General features: G+C 39.3%; 1 protein-coding gene across 5 annotated transcripts in view; it reads left to right on the top strand.

Annotated features, from left to right (window-relative positions):
* The window catches only part of LOC125767626 (semaphorin-2A-like), a 423,238-nt gene that overhangs the window by 379,515 nt on the left and 25,334 nt on the right, over positions 1-18,389 (top strand). For all 5 annotated transcript variants that reach the window (XM_049434409.1, XM_049434407.1, XM_049434408.1 and 2 more), the window contains exons 7-8: positions 5,191-5,328; positions 6,571-6,703. In XM_049434409.1, the coding sequence (XP_049290366.1) occupies positions 5,191-5,328; positions 6,571-6,703 (271 nt within the window). The remainder of the gene's footprint in view (positions 1-5,190; positions 5,329-6,570; positions 6,704-18,389) is intronic.

Genomic DNA, 18,389 nt, shown 5'->3' with positions numbered 1-18,389 from the left:
TTCAGCGTCTAAGAAGGTGTGGAATATTAGGCTGTTGATACATGCAAAAGCGTGGTTTCCGGTGTTTTAAGACCAGTTAATGATGTCGTAGAGTTTGTCTACCGTTGATAGTATACCGACGATGGTCTTCGCAAGTCGTAAAAGGGACAAATCTAATTAAGGAATGAATAAAAAAAATAATTCCAAACAACGGATGGTTTAAGGGAAGATTTACATTCAGAAGTGCGAGGAAGTTTTTATTTTTTTTTAAATAGAAAAACAAGTTTCTAAATTAGATAAAGTTTGCCATTACTAAATTTTATTTTGAAAAAAAACTAACGGCAAAACAAACCCTTCTTCTTTGAGAATATTTGACAATATTGTAATAGAAAATACTATAAACTAATAGCTGTTGAACGACGAATTGACGAATATTTCAATTGAAAAATTTGATTTATGAGTGAAAACTAGTCAGTTTTCCCAAAATAAAAAAAGCATTTTTTAAGCATTAATTCAGAAGGAAAATAATATTACGAAATAAAATAAGCAATTTTAACTTTAAACTTTCTCGAGTTGCTTTTAAAATGGGCCAATTTTAATCTCACCCATGCTGCTATCCTTCCCACTCAAGCAAATCGATTTTACACGCTTTTCCACGGTGAAAACTCATTGCCTTCATATGCCCCACTCTCACACGCCTCACTGCATCGATTTTTGGCACCTTTGCTTACAACAACATTATCGCATTCTTACAGTCGATTGCATTCGTAATAGATTTTGCAAAACGAGGACGCATTTCCATTTCCTCATTCCTCAGCTCGGTGGTGCTTGTTTGCTTCTTCTCACACATCGAAGGCATTTTTCTTCTTAACCGCAAACAGTCGCGATAAATATTAGGCGAAAAACACAGGAAGTCTTATCGAGCAGAGCGCTGGAGTGTGGTGTAGGGCAATCTTCAAACTCTCGTACAGTTGTCGAATAATAAGGCTTCCATGGTGCATCGTACCGTACTTACGAAAACTCAATCAAGTGGAAAACTTTGTGCGCACTTGATGACGATCCCCGATCCAATGGTGCAAATAGGGGAAGGGGCCCTGTATACAATTGTTTCCGCCGAGACTTTTGCTTTAAGCAGAATGCTGGAGGGTTTTTTTTACTTTATTTTATTTTACAATTTGTGTGTTTGTGTGTGTGTGTTAGAGAGAAAGAGAGCGGGAGACGTTTGAAGTGGATGAGTTTTACAAAAGTGTCCTTATTCGTACAAGTGAAACTTTTCAAGCGCGCGTGAAAGGATTGAATCACATCGTAAACGTTTGGCGCAAATGTAATGAAGCGAACGTAATTAATCGATCGTTCTTGCCACATTGTTGAAGATGTGGCTTTAATTACCATGCCGGGTCTCGTTTTGTTAACACGATAAAGGACCATTAAATGCACACGTTTGGTTAAATGTGCTGCTAATCTTTTGTTTTAATTTGTTTTACCTTCATTTGGTAGTATGGGAGTCCACATAAAAACTTGAAATATTGAATAACGAATCCTTATTTTGCTATTGATACGGTTAAATTATTTACTGAAATTTTTATGTTAAATAATTAATGAGTTTCAAAGAGTCAGAAATGAACAAGACACTCTTTTGTTTTCTTCAAACAGACGATAAAGCTTTGGCGCTGGCAAAATATTGTTCCATAACATTATTTATCGTACAATCAACTTTGATTGATTGGTTCTTCCAATCCCTTGGAAAGCTCGTCATGTCATCATCTTTTCTAGCAGACTGTAACTCTCCGCGTAAAAATGTAATAATAACGATCGTGTCATTCATCGTGATTTATAGTTTTAAGCGTAAGATTTTTTTTCACATAGCACCACTTTCGTCATCTTTAAAGCACCCAATAATCCATAAGCTGTATGTTATCTGTTTGACAACAAGATTGCGTATAAATCTTGATGCAATCTGTTCCCATTCGACCAGTTCTCCCGCCTGTCAGCTAGTGTTGTCTTGTTCGTGATAGACGAAAGAAGGAAAAAAACTGTAGTCAATATCAGGCCAACAATGGGAAACCTGACAGTTCGCAGTCTGCATGGCTCGACGTGATTCATACGCGATGCAATTTTTTTGTTGGTTTTAATTTATCACTACCGTGTTCCATACGATCTGCCTGCCGACTGTCTCCACTTCAGGTCGTGAAAGTTTCGATTGTACACGGGACAAAAGCGCGCAGAAAAAAGGAATTGCACTAATACCGGGCTGGATAGGTTTATTGCTATTTCTTTAGAGTGTGTTTCATGTTCAGTTTGAATAGTAGTAACTCTAGACATTTCATATCTACCGTGTTTTTTCCCAACAAACTTTAAGAGCATGTGCTTGAATATTAAGTTCAAATCGCTTTTGAAAGCTTGCTGCTGAACTAGAGTTAGTTTTTCAACTATTAGGAAAGGCAGATCCTAATGGTTGTAGAAATAATAAGAATATTAAACATCAAACTGGTAAAATCCCTTCAATATTAAACAGTTTTATAAAATAAAACTTCACAAAAAAAATAATACAATTCTCTAGTAACAATGAATAAATTAATTGAAAGTCAAATAAAATAAATAAATAAAATAAAAACTAATAATTAACAATAAATCTCTCACTTTTTTAAGAAATTGCAAAAAATGCAGATAATAAAATTCAGCAAACATGTTCCTTTTTTGTTCAAATCTATTATTACAAACCTACTGTTAAAATTCAAAAATTTATTGAAAAAAACTGAAACTACTACAAATAACTCTAATATTTATAATTGTTTTCGTTTAGCTGTATTTATAATGTTAATAATTTTGTCTTATTGAACTAGCTTATTGAATATTAGATATTGTGTAAGTTTAGGTTATTTATTTAAGCCCGCATTTTTTAATATTTTTTTGTGTGAATTTTCCTCGTCTTGTTAATGTAAATGCATAGATCAATAACAAAACTTAACCTCAATCCTCAACCTCAAAATTTATTAAAATAATATTTTTTAAAATTTAATGTCCAAAATAAACTACTACTACCCACAACTTTAAGCCAATCATGAACAATATTTTTGCGCGTTCTATTTGTTACCTATTCAAAATAGAATTAGCCACAAAACCTCCAAAACCACTCAACCTCCATCCTAGACAGATTTTCACCTTTACGAAACGAATGAAATTTTTATTCGCTCAATATTATTCATACGCGCGTGTAAATAAACTAACGCGTGCTTCTCCTGCTCGCATCATTCAGTATGACAGCTCTTTAGCAATGTGTGCATTTGCTACCCCGATTTGTATGATGATAGTCAGCTTTGCCACCAAACATAATGTGACGAAAATAGCCAATCTCAACTCAGGGTGAATGTGTCCTCCATTGACGCAACCACACGCACGTGCAAATCAAAACATTTGGAAAACAAACTATAATCATAGCTCCATGATTGGTAACATTTTTTTGTTGTTTGCACATCACTGCAAAATGATAACATTTTAACACCATTTATGCGTTATTGTTTCCAGTTGGGGTACCATTCATCATCGACCAGAAAACAAAACTAGCTATACTGCATACGAACCAAAATGCGCTGCAATCCGATGCAATTGAAAAATGGTTCCGTAAAATGTCAACCCCCGGGTTTGGGTTTTTGCCTCTTTTTTTCCTCTGCACGCAAACGCAAATGAACACCCAAATTCCAGCGGATGATGAAGGCGCTTTTATTTCAGCGTGTTTATTTACCGAGCTAAAGTTTCCCGCGAGCTTTGTTTGAAATTCCATCTAATATTTATGTCGCCGATGAAAAAAAAAATCCTTCCCCCAAAATGTTGGATTGCCTTGTTTTGAGCTTTTTCGTTCTAGACACTTTTTCAATAGTGTGTTTCCTATTTTCCGATTTTCCACTGATCGGTATACGGGTGGACAAAGGTATGGAAGCTTCCCGTTTTTCGTCCTCTTCCAGTTCAACGTGTGCTTCTTTTTTCGCTGTTCAAAAGTTGCTACGAAAAATGACAACACACATTTCGGCACCACACGTGTAGGGGTCTTGACAAACGCAGGGAAGAGACAGTGACCAGTGTTGCTATGCTGGTGCACCGTGACCAACCCAACGCTGGGCGCACAATAGGCTCACTTGCTCACTTTCAAGCCTCCCAATATTCGATGGTTTGTTTTCATTCATTTATCCGGTTGTCATTTTTAGCCATTCATCGCAAATGTACTCAGCCTATTGATCAACTTTTCTACGCTTTTGTGCTTTATTCACGTTGTACGTGCTAGCTTTTCCTTTCCATTTAATAAATATGCTGGTCTTTTTTTCGTTTTTGTTTGTTATACGCCGGGAGATCGAGTTTGATCAAGAGTTTCATTTGTTTTTGTCTTTCCTACTGGTTTGTTCTATCATCGAATGACAGTTTTTTTCGTTAAACCATCTATCTACTGTGCGCTTGGACTGTGTAATCAATACATATTCGATTGAAAAATGGAATTTCTAGTCCAACACCGGGGGTAGCTGCAGTGTGTAATGAGTGCGGATGGAGCAATTTTGGCATTTGATTTTTTTGTGTTTCGCTTTGTATTTTCCATCGGGGGTGGAAGAAAGCACCAACCCAAAGAGGGTGGAAAAAAGACAGTTAAAAAATAGCAATCCACTATTGACAACAATGACGACAAACGCGATTTTTCTTTTTCATGCTTTTTTCCTTCTCCTTTCTGCTCTAATCCTTTCATCGGTTGTATGGAATTTTGTTTGTTTTCTTCTTTGGAGTGCTGTGCGTAAAATTGATCACTCGCTAGGTTGTGTTGAAAAATTTATAAACCGACAAAACTGAACGAGCTGGTTTTTTGCTTTATCGCAGGAAAGCGTATGGGGATGGTAAGGTTTTTGTTTCATTCGCCATTTCCACGGTTTAGCCAGAATTCAACCGTGTCCACTTTTTGATTTGGTTTCGTTTGTTCTTGCTTTCCCTTAATCATCCGGTCACTACCATATTTTTAGTCACTGTTTAGTCCGTTGGGGAATGGAGTTAATGAATAAAAAAAAATGATCCAAACCGATCAGTTTATTGAAGCTTTCTTCATTTAGGCGTAAAATAGCAAGGGTGTGTCGTTTTTTTCGTTCTAACTGAAGTTGATTTATTTTTATATTTTTCTCTTTAAACGGTGCATTTGGAAACATATTTTTACCGTTGTTGTTATTTCCTTTTTTCCAGTCAAATTTAACGCATCTGCCACGGTCGGAGTATGTGCCCGGGATTGGGCTGGGTATAGCAAAATGTCCCTACGATCCGTACGACAACTCAACAGCCATTTACGTGGAACAAGGAAATCCTGGTGATTTGCCAGCATTGGTAAGTATTATACATTGTTTAAGTTTTTTGTTTTCTGTTGTTTCTCGTTTAAGAAATGTTTGTTTTTAAATCATCCTATCAGTGATTCATCCAGGATCATCGATTTATTTTACTGTTCCAGCAAGTTGTGCCATTCTAGGTATTTCATGGAATTTCAACATTGGATTACTTATGCTGATATATGCTGAACAACAAGCAACGCAGACAAGAAAAATTGTTTATCGAGTGAAAATATGCTTGTCGTCTATGAACGCAATCACCTTACGTACGTCACCCCTTCGTTCCATTCTATTTTCATTGACGCCGCACGCGAGATAGAGAGAATCTTATTTATTCCCGTTCGATTCCACGTTCGAAATGGCACCAAATCGGGGAAAAAGCACACTCTGCGCTGTGCACACTTATCACAAAGCACAGCACAATGCCGGTGCCAGGTTTGTTCCATTCCGCACGCTCTCTCTCTAGTCCACGTTGTGACAGGAAGCTTTTATCACTTCAACATTCGAAAGCGAAGACTTCTACACCATCGCTGGCATACACTACTATCATCGCTTTTGTCTACCAGCACGGTGGAGAGTTTTTGTTTGGTGACTGGTTGAGGACAATTTATGCATTTTCTTATTCGGAAATCTCTTCGCACTTGGTTGGCGCGCGGCTTTTATTGATGCGGAATCGTATCCACTACCCTATTGGGCTATTGGAACAAACATCTGAACATCGTGACACAGTTTCTATGAAGGAGCGCAACTTGCCACAAATTCTTGGTGCTTTTCTTTTTGATTTTTCTCTCTCTTTCTCTTCGTATTCTGGCAAGCGTGAGATAAGCTGAAATATTGGATCACATACGTGCATACCCATGCAGTACCTTTACTTGTAGTTGCGTTAACAATAGCCTGGTAATAGGTGAGCATTGGAAGGATGCTGCTTACGTCATTCTTCTTTTTAGTGACAGTTTTTCGTTATCGTAAAGACGCGTTTGGCTGGCAGAATCCACGCTTCAAGACATCAACCCCATACAACAGTGTGAACTGTCTTTTCCCGCACATCAATTTAAGGTATCATCTCCTCCAGCCGCGGACCCTGTTGTCGACCCGTCATGGGTATCTTCTGGCCCGAATTGATTTATTCGTTTGGGAACTAATTTTATTACTGACTTCGCTAACACTGTTGCGTGTACCCTGTATCCTGTGCGCTCACCTCAAAACCTTACACACTTCATCTGTTTCACACTTCTCGTTTCAGTACTCCGGAACGAACGCCGAATTTACCAAGGCCGACACGGTGATATTCCGCACCGATCTGTACAACATGACAACTGGCAAGAAGGTGTTTAACTTCAAGCGTACCCTGAAATACGACTCCAAGTGGCTTGATAGTGAGTATAATTTATGGTCTTAATCTCTTACGCCGTCTCCGCAACGTAACACACAGCGGCTCCGTCCTATGGCGGGAAGGTTGCTCCACGTGAAATTGTAACCCATATAGCCAGCAGTCGACGCTAACATCGTGCCGAGAAGACGGTACGGACAATGCTACGGTGCTGCAGTGTTGCCAGCTGCTGCTGCTGCTTTACGAGAGCTTGCGATGTTTTATGTGTGGCAGATTTACCTCGTTGTCCGCTTGTTGGCACCTATGCTTAGCATTCGCACACTGCACACACGGAGGGTTTGTTTGCTGACGAGAGAAGGCATGGATCAGGGTGAGAAAGAGAGGCCATTTCTTCTGGGTGGCGCAATTGTTGTCAAACTCTTACGTACCAAACGGTATCTGTAAGCGGGTTCTTTGTAAGTGGGTGTATGAGAAAGTGAGCTTCCAAGAACTCGTCCAGAGAAAGACGACAGCTTCTACCATTTTCGTTTTGCAGCGAAAAATGGCCGTGCGTACACGAGAGACGAAAGGGGTCCCGTGGTACACTACGGTCGATCGTTTGCGGTGAGGTAATTTATCAATTTGTACACCGGATTGTGACAGGCGTCGGGAAATGTAGTATCCTTGTGTGTATGTATGTTTGTGTGCACCTTCAGGCCTACAATCTCCAATATCTGACCAACGTTAAGAACTGAGCATTGGCCATTTCTGCAATGCAGTGCGGAAGCTTCACAATCCCGGAAAACTGATCCCGAAGCACGTTTCAAACGCGCATAGAAATGAGCGCCTAGTAATGACCAAGGATCGGGCACGTCGGCCGGAAACGTCTTGAGGTTGCTTTGGTTTTCGGGGCATAACAAACCGCAAAACTTGTCTTACTCTGCTCTACTACACGCCCGGCCATCACGACTGGCCAATCTTTTGCCAGCCCGCATCGTCGTATTGCGGTTTCGTGCATGTGTCCGAACTATTGTAATTAACTGCTAATGACATGTTTCGCCGCTGCTGGTGTTGGTGGTTACGGTTTCCCGGTATGTCGCTGTGCCTGTGTTATGCTGATTGTTCGTACCTGTGCGGTTACACCAACGCGTGGCCACAATCGTCGATTAGTCGCTGAGGCAGTACGGTTTGCTGCTTTAAGCGAAGGATATCATAAATCAATTCCGCCGGTGTACTAATGGGACAGTGGAGGAGAATGTTGTAGTTAAATTATTTTATAAACATTGACAGAAGTATTTTCCCAAAAAAATGTCAAATTCATTTTATCAAAACTGAAATGACTTCCAATATTGGACCCTTTATCTTCACATGAGAAACAAATTTGGTTTATTTTTTAATTCGTATAAAACGACATAGTCAAGCTTATAATATGTAATTTAAATATTATCCATTTTTATTCTTAGTTCATAAATATGAGGTATTTTTTGTAGCATTTTCTCGACCATTCCATGCGCCCAATTATCCAGTTCCTTAACATTGTGGGATTAAAAAAAAGAAAGCTCCTTCTCACGGAATTCAGGCGAAAAAACGACGAAGATTGCCAGCAATCATTTGAAGTGGTCCACTAAGATTTAATGGGCAATGGGACCTCACAGGACAAAAAAAAAGAATTCAAAAACTAGGGATTCTAAATTACTTTCCCGACTCTATCAAACCTTGATCTTTCCGGGTGTTTCATTTCTATTTACTTTTGTTGTTTTTTTTTTCTTCCTTCGTTTGGTCCCTTCTCCATCGTACAATACAGCACGGAAGACGGAAAAATGGGGTTTTGAAGAAAGCAGCAACCACATAATGAAAAGTGCCGACAACCACATTAAAGAAAGATCTGTTGTCGATTTTTTTGTTCGAGTTTGGTATCCCTTTCAGTTTCGTCTATCCATTTTTCAGCAATCCTTTCACATAAATTCCGAAGAACAATTTACTCCTTGAAACGAATCATTTGCAAAGCGGTTGAAAATTTGCTTTAATCATATTCAAATTCCTGCTTCTCTTCTGCAATTTTGTTCAGCTCCAGCTCATCAAACGCGTGTAATGATGACGAGGGTGAAAATCCTAGAAACACCGTGGGCAGGGATGAATTGCTCTATCCCTATTTCCTCACTCCCGGCTCATAATATTTCCCTCGGGATGGAAGTGACCATTGACATCCATCTTTGCAATTCAAATTTGTTTCTCGTTCGGCACACCCTGTCTCGTCTTGTCTTTAAACCCCCTCCACAGTACGGTGCCCCTTTTGTGGTGCGGTATTATTTCAATGAAATGTTTTTTTTCGTTTACCATCAATCCCGTACACCATCTCAGTGACATTCGCTCCTTCACTTGTGCCGGATACGGCACCAGCACTGGCAGTTAGTTGCCTTTTCGCACAATTTATATGCAATTAGGGACGGTCGAACGGGTAACGGGTTACCTTGCTTTTGGGAGAAAGTGATGCCTGATGGAGAAAGCAAAAAGATAGCATAGAAGAAAAGAAAAAAAGGTTTTTTAAGAGGTTTATGTAGTGAAAGGAGCATGAGAGCAAAAAAACACATACTAATGTTGCAATACAACTAACACAGGTTCAGTGCTTTCTTCTAGTCCTTATTTCTTTTGTGGGACGCATGTTTATTGTTAGCTTCTTTTTTTCTTCTTTGGTTTATCATCGCTCTACAGAACAGTATTCTGTTCCAATTGCTGACTTTGCTTCAATTGTTTGTTTAAAAAAAAAACAATCCCAAAAAATAATCTATTTTCCTTCCTACGCAAGCAGCCACCACATTTTGGGGCATGTTTTTCCTTTTGTGCGTACATTCATTTTCCAAAATTTCATTTCTAACAAAAAAAAAATAGGAGAAAAGACATGCCCGGTACCCTCACAAGATGCCTTTTACCATCCTGTTGCTTATATCCCACATAAACATACAAAAAAAGGGACAACGAAGACACTGACAAGTGTGGAATTATTTGTTTTCGGCATTGCCTATTTACGTGCTAACAAGTATCCCCCTGGGGGAGTAATATCTATGCAAATGGTGGTCCATTTGGGTCCCTTGCAAAAATGCGTGGTCCATGGGTACTAAATTAACTCGAGATGTATTATTTTCTATTAGATTTTATTTTATCACCTCCGTTTGCTTGAAAGCATGGTCCTCTTTTTTCCCATTGCGCTGCGGGGTTATTATATCTATTCTTTTGCAATCTTTGTAAGTTTTCTCCTTTCTCGTCCTTTGAGAAGGTTGTTTAGCATTTTCCTTATTTCCGGTTATTAGATTTACGTATCGTTGATCACATCCACCCTTCGGAGAGGTGAGATTTGCCTCTTTTCTTTCTTTTTTTTTTCCTTTGCTAAACACGACGCTACAGCAAATTTGTGAGCCCCAAACTCTTATGATTTTTATTTCCACATTTCCTTTTGCTGAAGAAGTTTTTTGGCTCAAAGAAAAACAATATCACTCACCAAACACCCCAATCGCGCAGCAACACCATTGTGCCCTGCAGATATTTAAAATGAATACTTATTTCAGTTTTTTTTTTTCTCTCTCTTAACTTTTTCCATCTTCGGGGCAGCTGTTGCAATCTGTGGACCAGCTTGCCAGCACCAAATTGCGTACCGGAGGAAACGAGGGAATCCATCTCGGGCAGTTATAACTCAATTACAGTTTTCATGCACATACACCGAACCTTCCGCTGGTTCGCAAACGATTTTGGGTTGAGCGAACCCGAGCCAATGGTCGGGATGCCGTGTCCAATTGGGGTATGATGGATGTCTTTTTATGAACTTCATCGCGTTACGTGTGTGTGAGCGATTTTTCTTCAAATTCCAAGAAGTTACCAAAAACCCCTAAGGTGGCAGACCATATTTTCCCACCGGTTTTTCATTTTTCCAACTTAAAAAGCAAAAGCAAAAATACCGTAAAGATGGGTGACTCTAAAATAATTTCCAAAGGACATTTGGTAAGAAAATTGGGTACACAAAACCCGTCACGTACCGTCGCACTGTTCCATATCCTGGGACTGGGAACGTAATGTGGTAAATTATGATTCCGAGAAGTCAACGGTCTACTTTGCCTCCCCCATCCTTCTCTGCCCTTTGGTACCCAACTCCCTCCCCCTCTTGAATGGGGAGAACCTTAAAATCTATTTTCCTTGTTTTCTTCCGCTGCTGAGGTGTGACGATTTTTCATTCGTTCGCGTTCAAATAAGGTTTTGCCACATCCCTGAAGCTGAAGCTGGGCAAGATATTTTCCGAAAGGTATTTTGCTGTTTTTGTGTTGCTGCACAAAAAAAGACCATCACCTTTCGGGCGTTTGTTCGCTATAGCCGTGGTTGGACGTGTCCAACTTCTGCCGCCGCTCCCAGTTCGTTTGTTACGAAACTTTTCTACACACAGTCGCACACCTCCAAACCACTAATGTACCATCCGGTGAAAATTATTTCCCAAAAACCATATCCGTATACGTGCCCGTACGGTCGGTATAGTATAAGGAATCGTAAAAGTCGTCATATCGGTTGTTAAAAACCGGCCATCATCGGCCAGAAAAGTATCGCTTTTTTGCGGTGGACACACAGCCAAGGTGTGTAATATTCGATGGGAAACGGCAGCTGTTACACTGCTGCGCACGGCGCTTAAAAACCGCAGCATGTTGTAAAATAATTTTCCTCACACTCGGCCTCATTCGTTCCAAAAAAAAGGAAGGTGGGAGGGTTTACAGGGTACTAAAAGTTGAGCCAGGTTTACCGAAGGACAAACCAAAGGCAAGGGATGGTGCAAAAAGAAGTTATTAAATATCTAACCATGTGGTGCGCTACCTATCATCGTCTTTGTTCGGCGTAATGTGTTTTTTCTGTTTTGTTTACTGATGAAAGAAACCCACAAAATGTTATGCTTCTTGTGAATATAGTAGTAAATAAATGTAACTTTCAAGCATAATTTTATATTTTCCCTCAAGCAAAACATAAATCGTCGATCAATCTTATCCTTTTTTTCGGCTCTACAGAAATTGCAAAATGCAGTTCAACAGCAAAAGACCCTTTTCGCATCATGTTAATGTTGCTGTGGGCCGTTCATATTCGTAGAATTCATAACTTTGCGCTGATGTTATCGAAATGACGGCATCTTAAAATCAGACACTGACGTACGCTTATACAGCGTATGCATGTGTGCCCATTAAATATGCCCTTCGGTCGACTGAATTCGTCTGATTTATGCTTCAGAATGGCACCGTGAGGTGCACACAAGTGAGCCTAAGTGAACTGACCCGTGCCCGGTCGCGTTCATCCATTATTCAGCATGCAGAAATTCGAAATATGCGCTCAAAATGGCTTCTCCTTTGGCTCAAAATGGCTCCCACACACACACGCGGGCCTGCTGCTGAATCGTTGCTTTTTTCCTAGACACAGAAGTCAGCAAATGTTGCTGACTTGTTACTCAAACTATTCAAAAGTCTCTTTTTATTTGCTTTTACTGTGTGTGCAAGTGTACATGTGGCTGTATTACGGCATACAGCGAAGCTTTCACGATCCTTTGGTAGAGGATGTCCACGGCTTTCCTCGATCTAAGCGCGAGGCAAGCGAAGGAAAAGATTATCAATTTTTTTTTGCGAATTATGTTAGGTGTTTGAAAAAGTTTTGTACTGCTCTGTTGAATTTATATTTATTTTTTTATTATTGCGGCATTTTGCCGTATTGTCAGCCTCAAAAGGCTGAAGTGTACAATTTTCACAAGGCATTTCCTCCTTGTACATACTCGATTGTGTTGAAACTATAATATGTTATTTTTTTAGTTAATGTTTGTCTCATATTCTTACCTTTGTCTTTTCCTTTAAAGGGAAAATGACCGTAATATTTGTGAGAAAAAAATTAATGTTTGTTCGCATTTTCTTGAAGTTTACCAATATCTCACATCTGAGAGATCTTATCAATATTCGAACAAAATAAAGAACTTAAAGCCCAAATGGTAAACTAGTATCCAATCAAAAACCTTAAATTTCAATTTTGGAAACCGTTTTTGCTAAAAAAAATCGGTACTCAGAATTTCTGATTGAATTCCAATTGTTTTTAATTAAATTTTTGAGATAATTGTTCTTTTAAATTATTAGAAGAATTTATTTCCTTTAACTTCGGAATTAAGCTTCGGTGTTTCTCCTTTTAAATGATTTTTTATGAATCATAGCACAATTGACCATACCACATGAAACGTGACAGTTGATGTCTTAGTCAACTTATTAATCAACCTAATATTTTCTTCTTTTTTTTTTGCTTTAAAAAGAAGCTTTTTTGTTGTTTTGCTTTTGTGATTTGCTCATTCCAAAGTGCGCTTTTACTCTAATTTCTTCGTCTGCATTTTTGCCTCAAGAGCTCTGTCGTTCAGCTGTGCAAATTTTCACACCCTTGCTTTCTAATGGATGCTAGAGAATTCTTTTATGCTCCCGACTTTCCCCGAAGGCCAGCAGTACATTATGGATAGTCGCCCACTCTCTTAACGTCTGTGGTGTGATTCTTTTATACCAAACACAACTGTACGGCTGAAAGATTTTTAACCCACTCTAGCACGCCTAGCGATAAGCAAATATTAAGCACTATTCAAATGTTGCAGCGCTCCGGGGGTAGAAAAGTATCTTCATACATTCGTCCACTGACAGATAGGCAAAGGGTTGCACATCAAAACTAGCGACGAACTACTATTTACCCGTACCCTTTTTCATCTCCGTATCGTGTACCTTTCAACTTGGTTTCATTTTGACGTGACCAGTCACTTATAAAGACAGGCAAAGAGAGTTTAGTCAGTTGGTGCGATACAGCGTGATGTGTGTTTTTTTGTGAAATGTTGCTTTTCGTTATTTGCCTAGCCAACCAACGCCCATTAAATGGTGGCATCTCACAAGCACTCATGAGTAGCTGTAGAGTGTTAAAATGACTTTAGCCTGGTACTATAGCTATTCATCGTGTGGATTTTCATTCACTTTTGGTGTGTAAGACTGTAAGAATTAGAAAATATCGGGATGATGTGGTTGGAAATTGGACCGACGTGTGCTAAACGGAAAAGTGTGTAAAATGTTTCGCGTATTGCATCGAGAGTTGGCTTGTGTGTACGGTGTTGTGTTTCCCGTTGACGAAACTGACAAACACATTTGCGCTTTTAGTACGCTCCTGTACTCTATTTCTGTTCTTTTGGTGCTGGAAATCACTGCTTGTGGTGGGTAGCTTTTTTCCTTACTTCATCAATCTCAACAACTTTTGCTTCACCATATGCAGTTGATCCTTTCCTTGTAAGACTTGGATGCATTCTACATCATCGTCGCCGTCAGCCTGCAACATTACGGGTGAAAACATCAACCCCTAAACAAAAAAAAACTCTTCACCTTACGGAACAGAGGGTAGTGTTTATTCTTAACACCACTAACAGTACGAGCGTCCATAAAGCTTTTTTCCCCCAAGAGCTTTTCTCGATCGTGTGGTACAGTCGTTTCTAGCTCGTGCTTTGCATTTTCCACACCTTGGTGCACAACAGAAGGGAAAACACAAAAAAACTAGAACTAAATGCACCATCATCACACAGCGCTGACCTTATTTGCATGGCAGTATATATACACCAGCAGCCGAGCATCAAGGAAGGACCAGGTCTTTGCTGGGCAGATTTTTACTGTTTGCTCTTTCAACTCGCACACCCTCACGTATCGATGTGTGTTGCTGCGCTTTCAATCCATCCATGCAGCACTACAGCGTTTTTTTCGTTTTTCCGTTCTCCAACAGTATTGCCAACATATCACGTTTTGGTTCTTTCCTTGTATTAGCTCTTGTTTTGCTGGATTTTCGACTCGTTGCGATACATTGCAAACAACGTTGCCAGTGTGGTGGTGATGCTGCTGAACCGGCCATCATCTCAACGGTGTGTGACCGTTCGGGGATCTATTATGCACCAATCTCAGGTGTAAAGTGTAAAGCATTTTTCTTTCACAAGTTTTGCCAGCTTAAGTTTGTTTCGTTTTATTTTAGATCGTTTATTTTTTATGTTCACTCTTGTCAATTTTTGAAGTTTCTCCTGTGAAATTGTATGCGCTTTTTTCTCTCACTCTCTCTTCTTCTACTCCCTCATGTTTCACATGCAAATGTTTTTCTCCTGCTCTCCTAGGGGTAAGAGTTTCTTTTTTTCAACTTAAGAATCAGGAAATGCCAATACATTCCGGAAGCTTTTCACGATAGTTTTGCATCCGCTTGGTATACGATACTTCTTTATAGTACCAGCTGGCCCTATTTGAACGGCAGCTCTCGCACTCAGCAAAGTTGTTTTAAAATCGTTTTCCCCGAGCCGTTGGGGGAAATGTTACTGCAAACGATTTTCTTCCACTTCTGCCCGGGATTATTTCCATCAAAGCCCGTCGCCTTTCGGTATGGCTCGTGTTAAATTGGTTGTGTCATATTTTCTTGACGTAAAGGTACAACATGAAAGGTTGCTGCATGCGAAAAAGAGAAGAAAAAAATAAATAACGCAACATAACATTTTTGCAAGTGCTTATGCTGGGACGGCTTGACAGTAAGAAACTTAAGTTGAGAATGGTTTTTTTTTTATAATGGAAAAATTACATCACACGTACAAATTTGCAATTCGATGCAATTCGATGCATCAATCTGTTAAAGAGAACGGTGTGAAAGCTTGTATGTTCGATTAACTTCATGTTCTTTACAAGCTGTAGAAAATGATGTGATGAATGAGTGCAAAAACTAATGTTCTTTTCAAACAAACTCTATGAATGATTGAAAAATGAGTTTATGAAAAGCTTTTTTTTTTTTCAAGTGATTGCTGTAAGATTTTTTTCCTGGAAGTGAAGTGAAAGAATTCAATTACAACTTTTTATTTTATTTATAGTTTATAAAATAGCATTTCCTGTCGAAGGTAAGATGTACGGCCAAGTCATTCTTACAAGAATGATATTCGTCCCGTTTGTATTGATCTTAGTTCCTTAACAACAACATATTGTAAAATATGTCCGCTTATCTTATAAATTCCAACAATTCCAAAGCTGTGAAAATGTTAATTAAAACAGAAGTTAATTTGTTCAACATTATTTTATTCTCATTTTTTCTGGCCTTTCGCTCATTATTTTTGCTTTATTCTACAACAGTTTCATTTATGATGTAGTTGCAAAATAATAAACTTTAAAAACAAAGCAGACAACAGTAATTAACCGCCTTACCAATCTTCTAAATTACACATCATTATTTCTACACCATTTCACTCACAAAGTACAGTGGTGTGAAGCATATTCTCGATCCAAGTTCACTCTCGAAAAATGTCCACACCTTGTTAAAAAAAATCCACTAACATGCCATTATTATGTTTGGAGTGTCTTGCCGTGTCGTCACCGTGTCGAGTTTGTCGTTGAAATGTAATAATAGTAATCATAAAAATTATTTCATCCATTTTGTTTCTGTTTTTTCTTCTTCGCATTTCGCTCTTTTTCCTGCATCGCACGGAAGGAAGCCCGGTTGGTTAAGTGATTTTTTGTTTCACACTCTTGCTTTCCTGATACAGCTATTATCATGCTGTCGTGTTTTTTTGCGTTTTAATTCCTGTTGTTGGGTTTCGTACATTCCGTTCATTGCCGTTGCATACGACGAGAAGTGCCAGTAATGGCAGTAATTCCGTGTTGTAGAAGTGTTTTCAGGCGGTTTTGGCCTGCACTTATGGCATGGTATTGTTCTTTATGTTGGGCTTGAAACACAGAAAAAAGCGTCTATGAACGGAAACATTTGCGTTAAAAATGCATAGAGTAGGAAAAATGCTATTATTAGTTGAGGCACCAGGCGTCTCCATTGAAATATCGTTTAGATATGTTTTTCCAATTTTTTATTTCTTTTTTTACAAAAGTTTTTTTTAATGTTACAGCATTTTAAATTTTTAAGAAAATTTCAAAAGATTTTCTTATTTAGTAAAGTAAAATATTTTTTTTTTTTTTTTTTTTTTGTTAACGGGGAGGGAACCTTCAAAAGGTACCCACCTCGAAGGGCGGCTTGCGGCTACAAGCCAATCCCTCAGAGATGGGTTATGTGGGATTCATCGTGACGCTGGGCCCGTGAAGCGGACCCGGCAGCCGATGGGACCCTAACTAAACCACTCCTCGACCTGATCCGAACCCTGCCGATGCGCTTGATGTGCGTAGTACTCCATGCAGGAACGTTTGTGCGATGCACCCATCCTGTTGACGCGCTGCTGCTTTCCAATGCTGCTACTGCGTCATTCGTCCTAGTTGTCTCAGCTGCTGCTGCTGCTTCGTGCCTTCCTTCCGCTGCTGCTGCTTAATTCCGCCCGTCCGTAGCCGCTACTTCCGGTGGGGTCTAGCTCCTGCTGCTGCTCTGGTTACTCGTTGCTGCTGCTGCTGCTTCCGTTATCGTCATCCTTTGGTGCGGTCACGGCGGCAGCTGTTGCTGTCCCGTTTGTTCCGTGTTCCGCCGTCGTTGTTGTCGTCTCAAGTAAAATATTTTAAAAAGATTAATTTGCATAATAGTGAAATTAGCCATTACAAATAATTAGTTTTTCAATGTGTTCCTCTACACCTCGCAGTTCCTTAAGAAAAAATTTAAAATGAATGACTTTTTCACTAAGACAACTGAGAGTTTTTGTGCTGTGCTTGCCATTCTCTTTAAAAATAAATTAAAATTAAAAAGAGGTCCCCGTAGAGCACAACTGGCAGCCCATTAGGCCAGCCGTGGTTTCCTCGCCCGCTCAGTTTACCTTCTCAATCTACACTTTGAACGGACGCTACGCGTTCGTTAGTCTAACACTTATGTGTATGCACTTTCACTTTGACTGTTGTTGACCAATCGTCCAACCGTACCCACTTTGCTTCTCATTGCTGCATTTTTGTGGCTATTTTATACGAACCAACAACAGTAAAAAAAAGCCACAGGTCGCACGAAAATGGTGAAAGTTTTAATTTTCATTTTCGCGAATGAAGATAAACGTTCACGCTGCTACCATCCGGCAATGGCTGCGAGAGTTAAATTAAGGGTGGTGGTAGAGTAGCAAAACGAAAAAAAAGATACTAAAAATCGTTAGAACTGCTACCGAACAGAGCATCCAGCACAAACTCGAGAAGGAAGGAGAATCATTTAGGAAGTATTTTTGTGTGTTTTGATTTGGGTTGGTTTTCGCTTTTTCTGGTATCGTATATTTTAATACCAGTTAGTAAGTTTAGGACAAAAATGAGGAACTTTTTTTGGATCTGAACACGAGAGTTTCAATTTTCAACAGCTCAAACATGACCACAGTGTATGTTTGAATAATATAGTTTCCTTAAGCTGAAAATAGGAATAAAAAGGACATTTCTGTGCACTACAAAAGGTGTGAGAATCGATTCGGAAACAAGACACCTCCCTGCTTTGGCAAGTGATCGTTTGCTCCATTTTCTGTGAAGCATATTTTCGTTGTGTTTTTTTTTTCGACTTCAAAAGCTTGCCTGTGTTCCGCGTGAGTTTGTACGGGGAAAAGTTTTGGAATCGAAATACCTGCGAACGGAATAAAATACGATCACACTTTCCTGAACCAATGTTGCCGGAAGAATGATGCACCCTTTTGCAACACAGTACGCCAAACTTTCGCATCCAATAAAGTACGATTATTTTAATCAGACTCCAATCAGGTTTTCTCCCTTGCAGCAAACCGAACCTGATGCTCTACAAAGTGTGAAAGTCTTCTAATGTACAAAAAAAAACAC

This window comes from Anopheles funestus, chromosome 3RL (genome assembly GCF_943734845.2).
Source record: "Anopheles funestus chromosome 3RL, idAnoFuneDA-416_04, whole genome shotgun sequence".
In the NCBI taxonomy this organism is placed as follows: Eukaryota; Metazoa; Arthropoda; class Insecta; order Diptera; family Culicidae; genus Anopheles; species Anopheles funestus.
This window is presented reverse-complemented; position numbering and strand designations above follow the sequence as displayed.